Source organism: Phocoena phocoena, chromosome 17, assembly GCF_963924675.1.
Source record: "Phocoena phocoena chromosome 17, mPhoPho1.1, whole genome shotgun sequence".
Lineage (NCBI taxonomy): Eukaryota > Metazoa > Chordata > Mammalia > Artiodactyla > Phocoenidae > Phocoena > Phocoena phocoena.
In genome coordinates this window covers 4,451,028-4,468,746 of record NC_089235.1, presented here as the reverse complement: position 1 = coordinate 4,468,746, position 17,719 = coordinate 4,451,028, and the positions used below count along the sequence as shown (strand labels likewise).

Below are 17,719 nucleotides of genomic sequence, written 5' to 3'. Positions count from 1 at the left end.
ACTGCTAAAAGGTAGCTGTTTGAAAATACGTATCTATACGTGTCCCTGGAGCCTCCATCTGCCAACAGTATCAAGTCCTGATTCCTTAGGAAAGCACCCAACGCCCTGGCTAGTTTGGCCCCAAACTCACAACTCATCTGCTAACATTCTTTCCTTCCTACTTTCCGCTTCAGCTCTTGACAAACAGGGCATGAGACGTCGTTGTCCCTTCTCTGCTTTCTGCTCGGAACTCTCTTGGGTCCCACTCAAATGTTACCCCTTCTTCCAGACAGAGGTTCCCCATCCCTCTGCTATTCTCCCAACAACACTACTCCTGTCGTTGCTGAGGCTGCATGACCTTCTGAGGTGTGAACAGTTATAAATGAGACAGTCTCTTGCCAGACAGAGAACTCCTTTAAGTCAGGGAGTGCATCCCATTCCTCTTGCTGTGCCCAGAGCCCGCCCACAGTGAATGCATGAGAAATACTTATTGAATGAATGAATGAAGGCATTTTTACTCCAGACTATCTGAGTCTAATTAAATCATGTCTGTTCTTTCCAGCATATCCGAACCTACATAACTGCATGATCAGGTGTATACGTGGAAGAAAATCATGGGGAAAATAACTATAGTATAGATATGCATGTTTCTTAGAACATATCACTTGGGATTTAAAAAAAAAACAGTAAGTCAGAACACATTTAATGTCATGAACATTAAAAACATACTTGGAAATCAGTCTCTCTGGAAAAACTATACTTTTCAAGGATGCCATTGAACTAAAAAGAAAAATGATCCTACATATTTTTCATGGAATGCCACCAAATAATAATAATGAGCAGATTGCAGTTGCCAAGCCTTTTCAAAGCAAGTCATATCTACTTTGGGGGGCATCTCTGGGGAGGAATTATTTGATTTTTAGAAATGAATATTTGAAATTGCTTTTTCAAAGACTAGCTGTGTCGGATTCTGAAAATTTTGCATTGTGTGCATTTGAGAATGAATTTTCTAGCACTTGCATACGCTGGACTATATAGAGTTGGTTCTCTGAGATAGGTCTTAGGAGTTGCATTTGAAGTTATGTCAGTCACATAGATGTAAATCCTGCTGGTCTCAGAGAGAGAGATGTGACTGACAGCGGGGCTTGCCTTGGATGGTCGTAGTTGAAGTCATAATTTATGAACATATGTGGGGTAGAACACTGGCATATGCAAAGCATGACTGCATGCAAAATGAGGATAAAAATACAGGTTGGGCTTCCCTGGTGGCGCAGTGGTTGAGAGTCCGCCTGCCGATGCAGGGGACACGGGTTCGTGCCCCGGTCTGGGAAGTTCCCACGTGCCGCGGAGCGGCTGGGCCCGTGAGCCACGGCCGCTGAGCCTGCGCGTCCGGAGCCTGTGCTCCGCAACGGGAGAGGCCGCAACAGTGAGAGGCCCGCGTACCGCAAAAAATAAATAAATAAAATTAAAAAATAAAAATACAGGTTAACTACATAGTATTCACATGGGACTGGAGCCAACTTACTATTCTTTAGTGTCATGCATTTCCCAATGGAGACAACATGTATTTTACAGGTAGGCACCAAATGAAAGTGACACATTGTGGATAAAATGGATCCACAGTCTCTGTGTTTGCAGTTTGGTGTGAAATACCAATTCCAGGAGTAGTTTATCAGAAAACTAGCCCAGGTTAATAAAACATGCATATTGTTCCCCAAGTGGATATTTAATACAGTGCATGAAAAGAGTTGATATACTCCTTTTAGACACCAGGTTTCATAGAATTATAAAGCTGGAAGGGACTTGAGAAATGATCTGATGCAACTGCCACCCACTGTTTTGTAGTTGAGGAGTTTCCAGCAAAGTCAGGGCTCAAATCTGACCTCCTGTCCTCAGGTGGGGCTCGCCCTTTCCCGGTAGTCAGAGGAAAATCCTATAAACTGGTATTAACTAATTCCCACTGATGTCACGGTACAATTGAAGTCACTGCAGTTTTTAGCACAGCTGCCAGCCAGAAAGGTCGGGAAATGCTTCTCCAAGCGATTCTCTTGGATTAATCTTGTAAGATACAGTGGGAAAAGCATGAGATTCAGAAGCTGAGGTCGAGAATGTGAGTGCAGACACTTGCTGTTGAGGAGCTGTGCGCCCTTGAGCAAATCTTCTACCTTCTCTGAACCCTAGTGGGTTCATCTTCACATGGGAATGATAAAAATTCCTGCCTTGAGAGGCTGGTGAGAAGATTGGATGGTTTAATAGGAGAGAGTGCGCTTGGCAAGCTACAACGGCACTTACAAAGATTTAGTTTTTATTGTCGTCATCATTAAGAATTATTTATTAAACCACCAAAGCAGCACAGCGGGTCGCTGGGCCTTAAGCAAGGCAGGAAGCAGGGAAGACCATGGGCTGCACCCACATTAGGGCTTTTATCTCCTAAAGACCCCGTTTCTACCAGCAGGTAACCTTATTTGCAAAATCCATTAAGTCAACCTGCCTCAGCAGTGAAACAACTCAGTGTTCTTTCCTTGGTAACTTCTAGCAAACTCTTATCTTAATATTCTGAAACACTTCACTTTGGATTTATCCTCTTCTCACTCCTCAAGAACTGAGCTCTCATATCATCTAGAGCATCTCTGTCCAACAGAAATACAATGCAAGCCACGTTTGTAATTTTAATTTTCTTGTAGTCACATTTAAAAAGAAAAAAAAAGCAACAGGTGAAATTCATTTTAACAGTGTATTTTATTTAACCCAATATATCCAAAATGTTATCAATTCAGCATATAACCCTTATGAAAGTTATTAACGATATAGTTAGCATCCCCTTTTTTTTCCACACGAAGTCCTCAAAATCCCCTGGGTATTTGACACTGACAGCACACCTCAATCGAGAATAACTAAATTTCAATGGAAATAGCTACAATATTGGAAAGACATGTAGGTCTAGAGCCTGGCAGGGTGACCACACCTAATGATGAAGCAGACTGAGAAAATTTAACTTAGGAAGTCTCCATGGAAACACTTAAGAACACTGAACAAAACAATCACGTCCTAGCACATAGATGGGGGAGGGAACCCTAGCAACAGAAATGACAGCCTAGCAACACCAGATGTTGTACGAAAGGGAAATCAGAAAACTATTACTTTGCAAAGAAGCATTTCTGGGAAGGCCATTTTTTCTATTTTGTTTAACGTGAAATAAGGAAACTGATCGCACATCTACCCAAATATACATCTTATAAGGCTCCATCCTCATTATCTCTTTATCCCACAACCCAGACACTGACATACTTTGTCATGTTGTTGATGCTATGTTTCTCACTTAGGAAGACAAACAGTAAAGCATGACATCGGGCTGAACTGTCATATTTCTTCCCATGGCATAGCCTGCTTTGTGAGCCTCATGGGTCACCATAAAGAGCTGAATTGTACACAGCAGGTTGGTCATCAGAAGTCTTCCCACGTCATCTTATAAAAATACCCTGCCAACTCCTGGACAGGACCTGGTCTCGCAGGCCTGGGTTCCTAGTTCGTCTCCGTTACTCCTCTCTTGGTTCCTCTTTCCCATGAAGATGCAGAAGCTCCTTGGTCCAGCAGACTAAAAGCTAAGGATGAGGGATGCCCAGAAGCTGACCTCCCGCTCCACTATCCCTGACACCCAGCGATGGGACATCTTTGCTCACCCTCAAGGCTGCTCCCTTTTCAGAAAAGTATGAATAAGGATGCCACAACCAGCCTAGCTCCGCCTCTCTGAGCAAAGATGACAAATCATTATGTCTTTCTTGGCAAGAGCTGCCATGCCCCTCTTTTTTTTTTTTTTTTTTTTTTTGGTACGCGGGCCTCCCACCGCCGCGGCCTCTCCCGCTGCGGAGCACAGGCTCCGGACGCGCAGGCTCAGCGGCCACGGCTCACGGGTCCAGCCGCTCCGCGGCATGTGGGATCTTCCCGGACCGGGGCACGAACCCGTGTCCCCCGCATCGGCAGGCGGACTCTCAACCACTGCGCCACCAGGGAAGCCCCATGCCCCTCTTTTCATTCTCTAACCTAACGGTCTGGTTACTCTGAACCCAACGCTTTCCTAGTGTCCACCTCCGCTGAGAAGGTCTGGTCCCCTTCTCACCACCCCTTGTCCCCTCCATCCCAAGTGACCAGATGGCATAAGGTCTGAGTAGAATATAAGACTGTGAGCAGAGAGCAGTCAACAGTTGTGAACAATAAAACCATAAAACAATGGAGTTTGAATAAAGATTTTACTAACATCTTTCACTTTGTCATACTTTTGCTTACAGCGCTGTCTATAAGGAGGCTCCTGGGTGTGTACGTGTGCGCCTATCACCGGTACGGTTTCCAAGCTATCGTACTGAGTGCGATAACTAGTGAGAAAGCCAGCTACGGTGTCTGGATCAAGTATAGTTTCCATGAACGTCCAGCTCAGGTGAGCCTTCCCTGACCATTTCAGCTGAAAGGGGTCCTCCCTCCTCTGTAGCAGAACGGATGCTATTCTGCTTCTCAAACTTAAAAATGCCTACGAATCCCCTGGGGATTTTGTTCAAATGCAAGTTGTGATTTAGTAGATCAGGGGTGAGCCTGAAATTCTGCATTTCTGAGATGCTTCCAAGAGATGCTAAGGCTGCTGGTTGCTGACTCCACCTTGAGTCAACAGCTCACTCAGTGCCTCATCACAGACAGATTCCAGGGGTATGAAAGCGACTTGCTTCCTTTCCTAGACGGTAAGCCTTTTTTTTTTTTAAACCATTTATTTTTGTTTATTTTTTTATTGAAGTATAGTTGATTTGCAACGTTGTGTTAGTTTCAGGTTTAGAGCACAGAAATTCAGTTATACATACATATATATCTATTTTTTTCAGATTCTCTTCCCTTATAGGTTATTACAGAATATTGAGTAGAGTTCCTAATGCTTTACAGTAGGTCCTTGTTGGTTATCTATTTTATATATAGTGATGTGTATATGTTAATCCCAAACTCCTAATTTATCGCTCTCCCCCTTCCCCCTCTGGTAACTATAAATTTGTTTTCTTTGTCTGCAGGTCTATTTCTGTTTCGCATATAAATTCATTTGTAACGTTTTTTTTAGATTCCACATAAACTTTCTGAGAGCATATTCTTTTTAACATGTTTTCCTTACTATGATTTTAAGCAGATGTTTGTGGAAAACATGACGAAAAGGTTATCACTGGTCACTTATTTCTGTCATTTTATTCTCAGCAACGAGTACAGTGACCACACAGTGATTCGGCCAATGGGTTGCTGACGAATTTGCAGGTGTCCACAGCGGATGAGTGAGAACCTGCCTTCAATCCCAGCCCTCTGCCCTCCCCTCAGCGGGATGAGAACTCAACCTCCAGTTGTAGGCCCTACTCTTGATATCCGACCAGACAGAAGTTATATAACGAGAACATAAATGAAACAAATCTCCCTTCGGTTTTACACTTTGAAGTCCGGGTGTCATGGTTTGCCTGCATGATGACCTTGATCTCAGATTCTAACCTCCCTTTACTATTATCAAGTTTGTTTCTGGTCCCTGCTTAGAATCCGGGGCTCTTAATATGTTCTCCTTTGTGATGATGTGCCCTGGCCTTGACCCTCTGCCAGCTGACTTGCCCTCTTCTGACCTGTGTGACAATCCGGGACTCGGGTCAAAGTCCCTCAGACTGCAGACCCCACTGGTGCCCTCAGTCTCAACTCGATCCCATAAATGTGACCATCATATCACAGCTGGAGCTGCAACTCATCTAATGGAAACTTAGCCTGGCTGGTGAAGCCTTGCCTTAAACTTTGCTGTGATGCGTTATAGAATGGGGATCAGTACAATTTTCCCACTCCTACGACAAAGGATTAAAAATTCATCCTCTGAGTATGGAATAAAATTCTCCATCTTCGTTCATTTCTCTCATGGCTATTTTTTTTCTTCCTCCAACTAATCAATTCATGCTCGATCCATAATACCCACCTCTGCTACTAGCAGATCAGAGAATGGGATGAAATGATAGTTTCCAAGGTATTGATCAGAACTTCAGGTTTCCTCTCCCTTACTCATTTGATTCCAACCTTAATTAATTAATTTATTTATTGACATATAGTTGATTTACAATGTTGTGTTAGTTTCTGCTTGACAGCAAAGTGATTCAGTTCTACATATAAATATAGACATATATTCTTTTTCATATTCTTTTCTATTATGGCTTATTACAGGATATTGAATATAGCTCCCTGTGCTACACAGTAGGACCTTGTTGTTTATCTACTTTATACGTAATAATTTGTATCTGCTAATCCCAAACTCCTAATTTATCCCTCCCCAACCTTTCCCCTCAGGTAACCATAAGTTTGTTTTCTACGTCTGTGAGTCTGTTTCTGTTTTGTAAATAAGTTCATTTGTATCGTATTTTAGATTCCACATATGATATAGATACATATTAGTATATCCTTAAGTAATTGTAATGACTGTTTACTTTTCCGAAGCAGGAACACAACTAAAATTTATGCTTTCATTGGGACTGTGTTATATTACCTGTTCCCATCTAGAACTCAGTTTTTCAAACCCGACCATCACCAACCGATTCAGGAAAAATCCCATAGGATATCTGTGACTGCCACTCTTAATAGTAGTACATCCCCTAGAGATATGAAACCCTACGGGACATCCTTCCTAATTTATAACAACAGACCCAAGTACTAAAAATCACTTTGGAGAGTTTTCTAGAATTGACCTACATTTTAAAAAATGATTGTTATTAATTTTACTTTGGTAAAACAGCAAATTAATTAATCAGCTGAAAACTCTTATCAAGACAAAAGAAGGCTTTTACAAATCCTTTCCCCTCTTTCCTGAAGGATCATTTCTTCATTGTTACTGTCAACTGATGCAGTGATTATGCCATGAACTAATGAAGTGATGAGGGACTGTTCTGTAACTGTTACTGCTACAACGGCTACCTTTGTGTTGAGTATTGACTCTCTGCTACTGAGAAAAGACCCGGAAAGTAGAGAATTGAGCCCCAAACTGATATCTTAATTCATAATTGTTATCTAGGCTGCAGAAAGAGGAATCAGACTGCTATTTACATGGATGAAATCTCCTAGGCTGGGGGTTCAGAAAGGCGACTTTTTCCTTCTTAAATAATGTACTTCTTTGTTGTACAGTAGGAACTAACACAGCGTTGTGGATCAACTATACTCTAATAAAAATTAATTTAAAAAAATTTTTAATTAAGAGGGTAGATCTCATGTTAAGTGTTATTACCACAACAAAAATTTTTTTTAAAGAATGAATTAAAAAAAACCATATTATACACTTTTTAAAAATGTACTTGATGGGAAGCCAAATCAAAGTCAGCTCAAGTCTTTTTAGACTCACTTCACTGCAGATCCTCCTTTTTTTCTATATGTGCCTGATTCTGACTGACTAATCCTCACCCACCCCACACACTGCCCACTGCTCTGTTTGTGTAGAAGGATTCCCCTGCCAGGAAAACAGTGCAAGTAAATAAAGTAAGCAAAAGAAGTAGAACTGATTCAAACAGCCTACTTATGAATCATGAAAGGGGGAAAACAGTTTGACATACTTCAGACAATTTTTAAATAAATGTTTAAAAAAAATTTTTTAATGTAAAAAACTGAAATGTTGTCGTGAGGTTGAAAATCATGCAGTGTCACAACAGATCTCTAACATCCTGAAGATCCAGGCACTCCCCAACTGGGAAAGGTTAAGGGGTTGAGTTCTTCTGGAAGAATGTAACACAGCCCTGTTCCTCAACAAGTGCAGGCCTGGATATAGCATCTTTGTATAGTGTTTAATTCAATTTCCAGCATATTAAACCAGTGACAGTGTAACCCAGGACGAGCTTTTAATTTAGAAGCAAATCTAGCTCTGACAACAGCCTTCTCCTCGACCTAATGGATAGTTCTTTTTAGGCCTGTGAAGCATTGTTCCTATTTGTTAATCCCAGCACTCCAGCTGTGCATACCTCCCCCCACGAAAGGCGGAAGGCAACTGTGGCTTCCCAAGTCTATAGGGTACGTCTCTTAAAATCAGTGATATGGAACACTTTGAACATCAGCTTCAAATACTTAGCTTTGGGTTTTAATGAAAATGGTTTAATTTGATTATAACTAAAATTTGGAAATGATACAAAATAAGTTGCATTATACAAATAAGTTTAAGATTCTCTCTCCACATATAATACCGATTCCTGGGTTTCGGACACTAATATTGTCAACTCTGGAAACCCCCTGTAGATCCCCTTTGACTGACTTACACAATGCTGTAGTCACGGCCTTAGAAGAACAGACTTTCTGGTGCATATACTCTGGGGACTGGACAAGCAAAGAAGAATCAGAATTTTAAGCCTGGAAAGAACCTTGGACCCTATTTTTGACTAATCACATCATACAGGTAGAAAACTAAGACGCAGAAGGAGGAAACCAAAAGAAGACCTAAACTTGGGGGACCATTGGCAGGTGCTGTCACATGTAAACCCAGGACAGTAGGTGACTGCCAGGGCTCTGAGCCCCCAAGTGGCCAAATCATCTGATCCCCTTTTAGTCCAGTTCCCCAAAAGGCAGCTGTCCCTCTAAATAAGATCCATCGTTGATACACTAGCTGTGACCCTCTGCCCTCATCTCAGGGTTAGAAAAGATCTACCGTTGTCCTACAGGCCACCTCTTGCCTCTAGAGGATTTCTGGACTGATCCATTTCCATTTTAACCCATCTTCACTATCCCTCACCATCAGTAATTGTATGAGTTCTGTACATACACTAGACATGGAAGTAATGTTCTATGGTGATAACAATTATGGTGATGATGGTCGTAGTCATCATAATAGCAGAAGCTACAGCTTTTCTTTGAGTAGACAAGTAGGGGCACAAAAATCCCCCAAATCATTCTGTATACAGGTGTATTCTCAGAAGGTCAAGAGTACATAAGAATTCAGTGAAAAATATCTATCCCGAAGCTTCCCCAGTCTCACCTTTCTATCAGCAAGAACAGGTAAGTGAAGGTGAGCGTCTAGCTGCATCTTTCTCAGAGGATAACTAGTATTTTGTGAAATTCAGCCCCACTTTCCTAGCACTAGTCACCTACAAAAGAGCTGCGTGATTTGTTGTATCCTTTCTAGACAACATGGCACCTTCTCTGATTCACTGTACCATTAGCCACTCGAGAAGCAACCAGGCAGCGAGAGCAGCCACGCTCATGCAAAGAAGAAATAATAACCCCTGGGCTTCATTCACAGATCAGCAAATATTCACTGAACACGTATGCCTACACAGGTAGGATCCACAACTACTAGAGTGACCTCCTGAGAATCTGCCCATGGTCCTTCTTCCCGACCGGCCATGCCAACAGCTCCCAAGGACACCATCAGACAGCTGGAAGGAAGTCACATGGTGTGGTAGTCAGAATTACGCGCGCCATTCAAGAGAATACTTCCTGTGGAGAATTACTGAATGTTTTTCCCATGAAATCCATCAACATATTCCAACTCTTTTCCAAGATTATACCTGAGATGCGTGACCAACACCACACTGCACCTTCTATTTGATAATACGTCAGAGTAACAAATCTGATCCCAATACCTAGTCTTGTTTCCATAAACTTAGAATGTGTGCTATTCAAATTCTAAAACAAGTCAGGGAAATGTGCTAATCAGATTGGCCCGGGATTCCATATAAAGGGGAATCATTCTAGTATTTATCTGTTACTCAGTGACTGGTGCTATTTAAATTGGTAGACTATTCCATTCAAACTGTAAAAATATATAAAAAAAAAATTTAACAGAAGTCATGTACTTGGATATTCAAACACTGAGGACCTTTTTTGTAAGTGACTGAGCAAAGACCTTCACAGTTACTGACCCAAGGATTGTGGACGCTATTCAAAAATGATAGCATCCATTTGCATAAATGCTACTTTCAATTGCTCTGAGAGTAGCCTGCAATTTCATGGGGTATAATAAGTAGAACATTTTTTTTTTACCCTTATAAGTGTATAGTTCAAGCGAATGGAAAAATTACAACTTCTGCATTTATTACAAAGACACTGAAATAGTTATATTTACCACACAGATTTATGCATAAATTATTCCAGCTCATACAGAAACCCAAGTAAATGGACAGAGGACTGTCTGATTGTGTGTGGATTTATATCTGTGAGCTAACTCAGAGATTTAAATACCAAGCTCAGCACTCAAGGCTGTGGCGTGGATTTGTGATTCTCCAGGGAAGATACTGGGTCCATAACCAATGAATAGATTTCTAAGTGACACAGCCGCAGTCATTCAAGCAAACTCCTACTTCTTTCATGCAAAAAAAAGAAAGGTTAGCCCATTATGTTTGGAGCAGCATGTAATGATAGAAACTGCCATAAAATCTCAGAGCCGGAAGATGATCTAGTCCAGCCCTCTGTATAATAAAGTATCTTTTACCGTAGTTCTGCCTACAGTTTTCCAAACTATGCTTAGACTCTCCAATGATGAGGAACTCGTTACTCCTAAGGCATCTTAGCTGAACTTGGGATCCCTTATGACTACTTAAAAATGTTTTCCTTACATTAATTCAAAATCTCTTCCTGTAGATCCCATCCATTTTGCCCCAGAGGGCTGACGCAAAAGTTTCTTCCACATTAGAACCCTTCAGTACCAGAGAGCTCTCAAGTTTTCAGGTTTCCCTTCTACCAAATCATCCTCAGTTACATCAACAATCTCCCATGTTCCTTTTTCTCTCTCCCACCTCAGTACTGAATTCTAGCCTAGAATCTGCGCAGAACTACGTGACCTAAAGAGAAAAACGTTTAAAATTCTGTCTCAATTTCCACACAGGCAAAACGTGTCACCTCAAAGATGAGTGTGAGGGTCACATAAGAAAGAAAACTTGGAAACCCTCTGAAAACTGAAGTGTTACACAAACACAAGGAACAATTTTCTAAGGGTTTCAATAAGGTGAAGCCCACCATATCCTAAGGAAAATCTCTTCAAAAAGTAACGCAAAATAAACTTTTGCCAATAATTTACTTTGGTATAAATACAATAAATTTCAACCAATCTGTTTACAACTCTCCCACAAGGTTGGGCCTATTTATATGCTCCAATTACATCCACACTCAATGAGTTTAAAATCAATGGACTTTTATGAATGAAAGGGACATGATCGAGTTAGAGAGGGATTGATACGTTTCCTCTGAATCTTTCAACGTTTTGCCACTCCTTTGAATAAAACAAGATTTTCACACTTTTGTCAACAATCCTCACCCTTATAATCCTTCAATGGTTTCTCAGTGACTCCAGAATAAAATCTAAATTCCTTTCATCGTCCAGTCCAACTAATTCTCCATCTTCACCTCTAGCTACTATCTCTCAATCGCTCTCTCTGTTCGAAGGGCACGTTTAACCTGCCTTATTCTTTCTTGCCTCTCTGCCCTTTTGCACGGTCATATCCAAGCCCTCACTGCCAACCTCCTCTTTATTTCAGTAGCAGACCTGCCCACCATCACAACCTCTGCTCAAACATATCCTGCTCCAGAGTCTTACCTGAACCACTAAGGTGGCTTGAGTTTCCTGTTTCTATCAGAGTGCTTATTTCCCAGTACTGAAATTGTGGGTTTACTGTTCCATCTTCCTCATCAGACAGTAGATTCCTTGAAAGAAGATGTGTACTTTATTCATCTTGGGGTGATTAGTAACTAGCACAGTGCCTTGAGTAGAGCAGGTACTCAATACAGATGAATAGATAAATTAATAAGCAGTAGAGGGAACACAGATATATGGGAAATGACCATTCAATAAACTCAGGAAAGGGCACCAATCGTGCTTGACGTATATCAGAATTCAGAACTAACTCAGAATCAATAAGGTACTTCTTCAACACTCGCAGCTGTACCCAGTATGCTATCTTCCTACCCATTCCTTATCTCTAGAATTTTTTATCATTTGCAAAGCACTTTCTGCTTATTCACATACATTATGTCACTTAGTCGTTAATGCCACTACAACAACCTCAGTGCGTCCAAGTGGTGTAGGAAGAAGAACACTGGTCAGATGATCTGAGCTCCAGCCTCCGTTCTGCCACTGAACCACTGGTGTGTATTAGAGAAACATCCTAACTTGTCTAAACTCAGCTCTCTCTCGAACTTTGCCAACCTTAGTGAAGGGAAGTTGTCATTTTTATACATTGTTGTCCTTATTATCCAAATTGGCATTTGGAGGTGGCTAATTGAGCCAGAGAAATAGACTCTAGGGTAAGACAGGCCTGGTTTTGACTCTGAGCTACATCACATAATAGCTGGGTAATCTCGTGCCAGTTACTTAATCTCTCTGAGTTTAAGCAATCTTGAGTAATCGTTGAGTAATCTCTCTGCCAGCCTTCTCATATACAGAGGTACTAATGCTTAGACGAGAGAGGAGTATAAAAATATTTGTAGATGTTTAAAGTACCACATAAAATTCTTGTTGTTATAATTCTCGTTTGGGCAGGTTGAAGAATGGCATAGAACCATGTTTCTCATAGTGCTTTGTGTGACCCATGATTACAAGAGGATTTAATAGCTGTGCCTTTAAAAACTTACTGACAACTGCACAACAGCTTAGTAAGTAAAGGCTCTGAGAAGTCCTGCTGTGGAGAGATCTCTCTGTGGAGAGATCTCCCAAGTACCTGAACACGGGACACATGTTAATAGCTCGTGGGGGATCAAGCATGAGAAACACAAGAAAGCTGTTCTTCCACCAGGTGACTCTCACGATAAGATATTCAGAAACAAAACAAAAATAGTAAAAATACTCCCCATTCTACCATCCACGGAGTCATCAGTTACCATGTGCCTATTTGCTAGAAAACAACTAAATATGTACGTACCTACACATGTACATGTGTAGGAGAAATTCAGGTCAAATTTGAAGACTAAGTCATAAACTCTGAAGGAAGAAGACGTCCAGATATAATTGATCACGGGTATTATGAAGACTAAAAGCTGATCTGATTGCGCGTTTCTGATTCCCACTGGCTGAACCGCACTCGTAGTAACTTCTGGAATCACATGACGTGAACAAGAAAGAAAAAGTACTTCCTCATTCATTCACAGACAGTTCCTTTAAAGTCACAATTGCTCTTTTCGCATGGTAGCAAAAATTCACTTTATTATTTCAAACGGCTCTTTCCCAGTATCAACTCCTACAACTTTAAAAGCTGCCATTAATTTTTCCATTAGTAAACATTAATTAAAATGAATATGTACCATTGTTTTCAGCAGTTGCATCTGTAATAAATGTATGAATACAGGCAAATCTTGTCCAAAATGTTTCAAACAGCTATTTCTGAGCAAGCAAACACTTTGATGGTATTTCAAAGGATTTTATCTACAGAGAGCTTTTAGAATCTGACCCTTACCTAAAATAACTTGAATTCCATGGAAATACAATGAACAGTTACCAACCTAGCTAAAATCTATTTTATTGATCTTAGAAAGTAGCATGTTAAAACATGACTAATGAACTCTGAGCTTTGAACCATTGATACCTTGGTCTTTCTGCAACATTTGTGTACAATGCATTGAAAAGAAAAGCTTGAAAAACCAGAGGGATGCTCCTAATTAAGGAATCACAGTGGTCAAAGATAATGGTCTAATATAATAATCTGAGATGAACTGCATTTCACCAGTTTATTATCAAAGACGCACCCATCCCCCCAAATTCCATTCAAATCTTCTACACTCAGAGAAACTGAAACAATTCGGAATGCATCTGAGTGTTAAACTCCATGAACTCTCTGACCCCATTTCAATTTCCTTACATTAGGCTAAAGTTTTTGGTTTGTTTTTTTTTGCTTTGTTTTTAACATTATAAGGAGAAAATGAGGCTGAGTCTTAGATCATGCTTCCACCACGTTACCCCACCATCCTCCAAATATCTTAGCCGGAATCCAAGAACAGTAAGATTAGATAATTCAGATATACATTATTAAATACATTATTCTGAATATGTAAACAAATATTAAAAATATATATGTGTATATATATCTAAAAAAATACTATCTCCTCCCAAATGACCATGTGTTAGCAGAATAAACTTTGAAGCCTTTAAGGAAAATATTGTAGAAATGCTTGACAAAAAGGAGCCATGTGTGACCATAGTTTCTCCAAGGGTTGGGCTGGTGAATGCATTTGTCTGACAGCCTGTGGTTTTCCTTCTGCACTGAACCTTACCCATCCCTGCCCCCCACCACTCCATAGCTTTGCTGTGTGGCCAAATGACCCAGTGGCTATGGTCTCGCTGAGATGTATTTAGGCCCTTTTCTTTTCCTAATTATTTCTCACTTTCCACATTTTATGTCCTGAGATATTAAACATCGTTTTTCAATTGGGAAAATGTTTGGTCTAGAAGGTCTAATAAACACAACTAGAATTTGATATCCAATTTTTCACAAAGTATAAATCGGTAAGAAACATAGATAGTTCTTCAGCTAATAGAACTGAGAAGTGTTTGCATTATTTACATAAATCTAGACATTTTAAAGGTAAAAGTGAGTGATTTCCAAATCCCGCATGAAGTCTGCAGAAGTTAACAAATGGAATGTTAAGCTTCATTTACCACATTATCAGATTAAAACTGCTAATCATACGAATCTCACCCCGTAAATAATTTCAGTAATTAAATCAAGCCTTTGAGTTCATCACACTCGAAAAGCACCAAGCTGCAAGCCTTTGCAGTAGTCAACCATGGGAAACAGAGCTATCGCACTTAACTGACATTTCAAAACGTCCTTTAAGTCCAAAGCACCGAAGTTTCCAACATCAGTTGGTCTGACTGCGTATCATATAGCACTTTAGCAGAAAGTATCTGCTTGGAAAAAAAGTTTCTCAGTTTGAAAAGTCACTGTCTGTGGCAATGCTCACCCTGCTTTACAAAGCAACGGTCCCGGAAAAGACTGAAAAATATTCACACTTGCTCTTCGCAATGAAAACACTACACTTCACCGTAAAGGACGATTTTAGCTCCGTTCCACAAATTCTCTGAGTTGTAGCAGAGTTAATGACTCATAATCGTTTTGGTTTTTTAATCACAAAAATAACTACAAATAAAATTGAAAAGGACACTGGCAAAGCAGAGTGTAGTCCCACATCAGTGCACTTGTGAGGAAGTTTCCTCATTTTACTTATACTTACTAAGTTATTTTAAACACCCCCCCAAAAAAAAAGAAAAAAAGAAAAACCCAAAAAGCATAACTCTGGGATGTTAGCATTTAAATGCTTCAACACAAAGAATTCTTGTAGCTGTAAAATATCATTCAAAAAGCTATCAAAAACATATAAAACCTGGAGAAACGCATTCCTGAGCCTGCCACTTCGTTATATTCCTAAATCCAGGCTTCCATGGTTCCAGAGATGATTCCCTCTGCCCAAAGGAACCATATTCCAGTTTGTACTCCAGTTTGTAAGTGGAAGTGATATCTGTGTAAAGACTTGGTAGGTCAGGTGACAAGCAGCAAAGCAAGTCAATGAAAATGCCAAGTGTGGTCAAAGTTTACAAGATGTACCACCCTTTTCCAAGGGTTCTTAGTTATCCCAGAAATCAGCTGAGGTGACACTGCAGGATAATCAGAAAGCGCACCACTAGAGTAAGCCTGGGTCCCATAAAGTGTACTTACTGGTATTTGGAGATGGATATAAAAATAGATATAGATATACACAGTCCCCCCAAAAAACAAGTGTGTCCCTACTAAGCTCTTTACTTGAAGCACAGTACTTCTCTAGCCGTGAGAATTAAAATGTGGGTACTTTTGAACAGCAATAGCTCCATCTAACTAGAATTAGCAATTTTTCTCAGGGAACAAAAGAAGCCATCCAAACTGCAACACACACCTCAAATTCAACATAATTAAAAAGGATTTTTAGAAGATGTGATAGGAATCCTCTCCTACTCACAGAAACAGGACCACTAAAAATGGGGGGGGGAGCGGGAAGGGGGGTGTAGCACATAGAGAAGCTGGTCGAACGGAGTGGGAAGACAAGGGCTGAGCGCTCAAAGCCACTTTGCTGCCTTTCCCTTGCCCCTCACTCCTCTCCCACCCTAGGTTGTGATCACAAATTTAAAACCAAACCAAACCAAAACCCGGAAGGAGTGTGACTAGGCTTACTACCACGGCAACCCTCAACGATTTTCTTGTGCAAGAGTAAAGCAGTGGGGACGCAGGAGCGGCAGCAAATCTCCCTCTTCCCCCACCCCCGATACGGTACCTCCAGATCTGCCCGAGCTGCAGGACGTGGATGAGCGACTGCACGAGCCAGAGGCAGAAGGAGCAGGACGCAGACCTGCGCTGGCCGCTGGCCCGCGTGGCCCCGCTGCTGTTGCCGCCGCTGTTGGTGGCGGCGATGCTGCTCTTGCTGGCGTTGGACGCTTGCCTCTGCGGCGTGGAAGGGCGAGCCTCGCCTTCCGCGGCTGCAGAGCCGCTGCCGCCCGCCGTCTTACAGTCGGCTCCGGGCTGCGGGCAGCTGGCGGCGGCGGCGGCGGCGGCAGCGGCGGCGGCGGCGCTGTCCTCGGTGCTGAAGTCGTGCGCAAACCAGCGGAAGCTGAACACTTGCACGGAGAGCGAGCCGAGCACCACGAAGAAGAGCGTGAGCCCGAACCACCAGCGCTGCCCGCGCAAGTAGTAGTCCACGGCGAGCCAGATGTCCGTGCCCACGTCCGCGAAGTACACGGCCACGGCGACCAGGATCCAGAGGCAGTCCCACAGCGAGTAGCGCCGCTGCTCCGTGCCCAGGCGCAGGCACAGCGCCGCCGAGCCCGCCCCGCCGCCGCCGCCCGGGCCGCTCGAGCCCCCGGAGCCGCCGCTCCCGGCGCAGCAGCAGTAGCAGCGGCAGCAGCAGCGGCAGCGCGAGCAGCCGCCGCCGCCGTCCGGGCAGCAGCCGCCGCCTGCCGCCTCCTCGTCCTCGGCTCCCGACCCCGACGGCAAGCCCGGAGCCAGTCCCTGCACCGAGCCCGAGTGGTCCGAGTTCTGCAGCGGGGTGAACGCCACGTCGCTGCTCTTCTTCATTTTCAGCCTCCCGTCTGACTTAGCGGCCATGATGCCTCCCAAGCGAAGAAGAGCCTTCCTTTATGTGACACCTTTCCCCGCTGTCTCCTCCTCCCGCCGCCGCCTCGCCTCGCCCCGGCTTCCCTCCCTGGCGGCGCGGCTCCCCTGCCGCTGTCCCTGCGCCCGCTCCTGCGCCGGCTCGCCCGCCGCCCGCCGCCCGCCGGGCTGGGCGCTGGGCCGGGCTAGCGGCGCGCCCGGAGCCGGCAGGAGCGCCGCCTGGCTGCCTGCGCGGAGCCAAGCTGCTCGCGGCGCCCGGCGCGCGCCCCAGCCCGCCGCCCGCGCTCCTCGCCGTCCCGGCCCCGCGGCTGCCGCCCGAGCCGCCGCCGCCGCCAGCAGCAGGAGCAGCAGCGGCCGCCGCGGCGCCCCTCGGACCTGCACATCCCTCTCCTCCCCGCGCGCGCGCTCCCTCCTCCCGCTGCCTCTCCTCCACCAGCTGACTCCGAGGGAGAGGATGACCTCATCGCTTCTCTTCCAGCTGCCGCCGCTCCCACCCCAGCTCGGGTGGGGCGAGGGAGGCGGAGGGCCCCGGAGGAGGGGCCGGGACCGGGACGCGCGGCCGAGAGGACTCGGGAAGACGGCTCAGGGCCCCGGCCCACGGGGTTTCAGGGACCGCTGGGTGGACTTGACCGGCCCTGGGGGACGGGCGCGAGGGGGCAGAGGGG

At 43.5% G+C, this 17,719-nt stretch overlaps 1 protein-coding gene across 1 annotated transcript in view; it reads right to left on the bottom strand.

Moving 5' to 3' along the window:
* The window catches only part of XKR4 (XK related 4), a 312,511-nt gene extending 295,463 nt beyond the window's left edge, over window positions 1–17,048 (bottom strand). The window contains exon 1 of the mRNA XM_065895673.1: window positions 16,222–17,048. Coding sequence (XP_065751745.1) covers window positions 16,222–17,048 — 827 coding nt within the window. The remainder of the gene's footprint in view (window positions 1–16,221) is intronic.
* Between the last annotated feature and the right edge of the window lie 671 nt (window positions 17,049–17,719).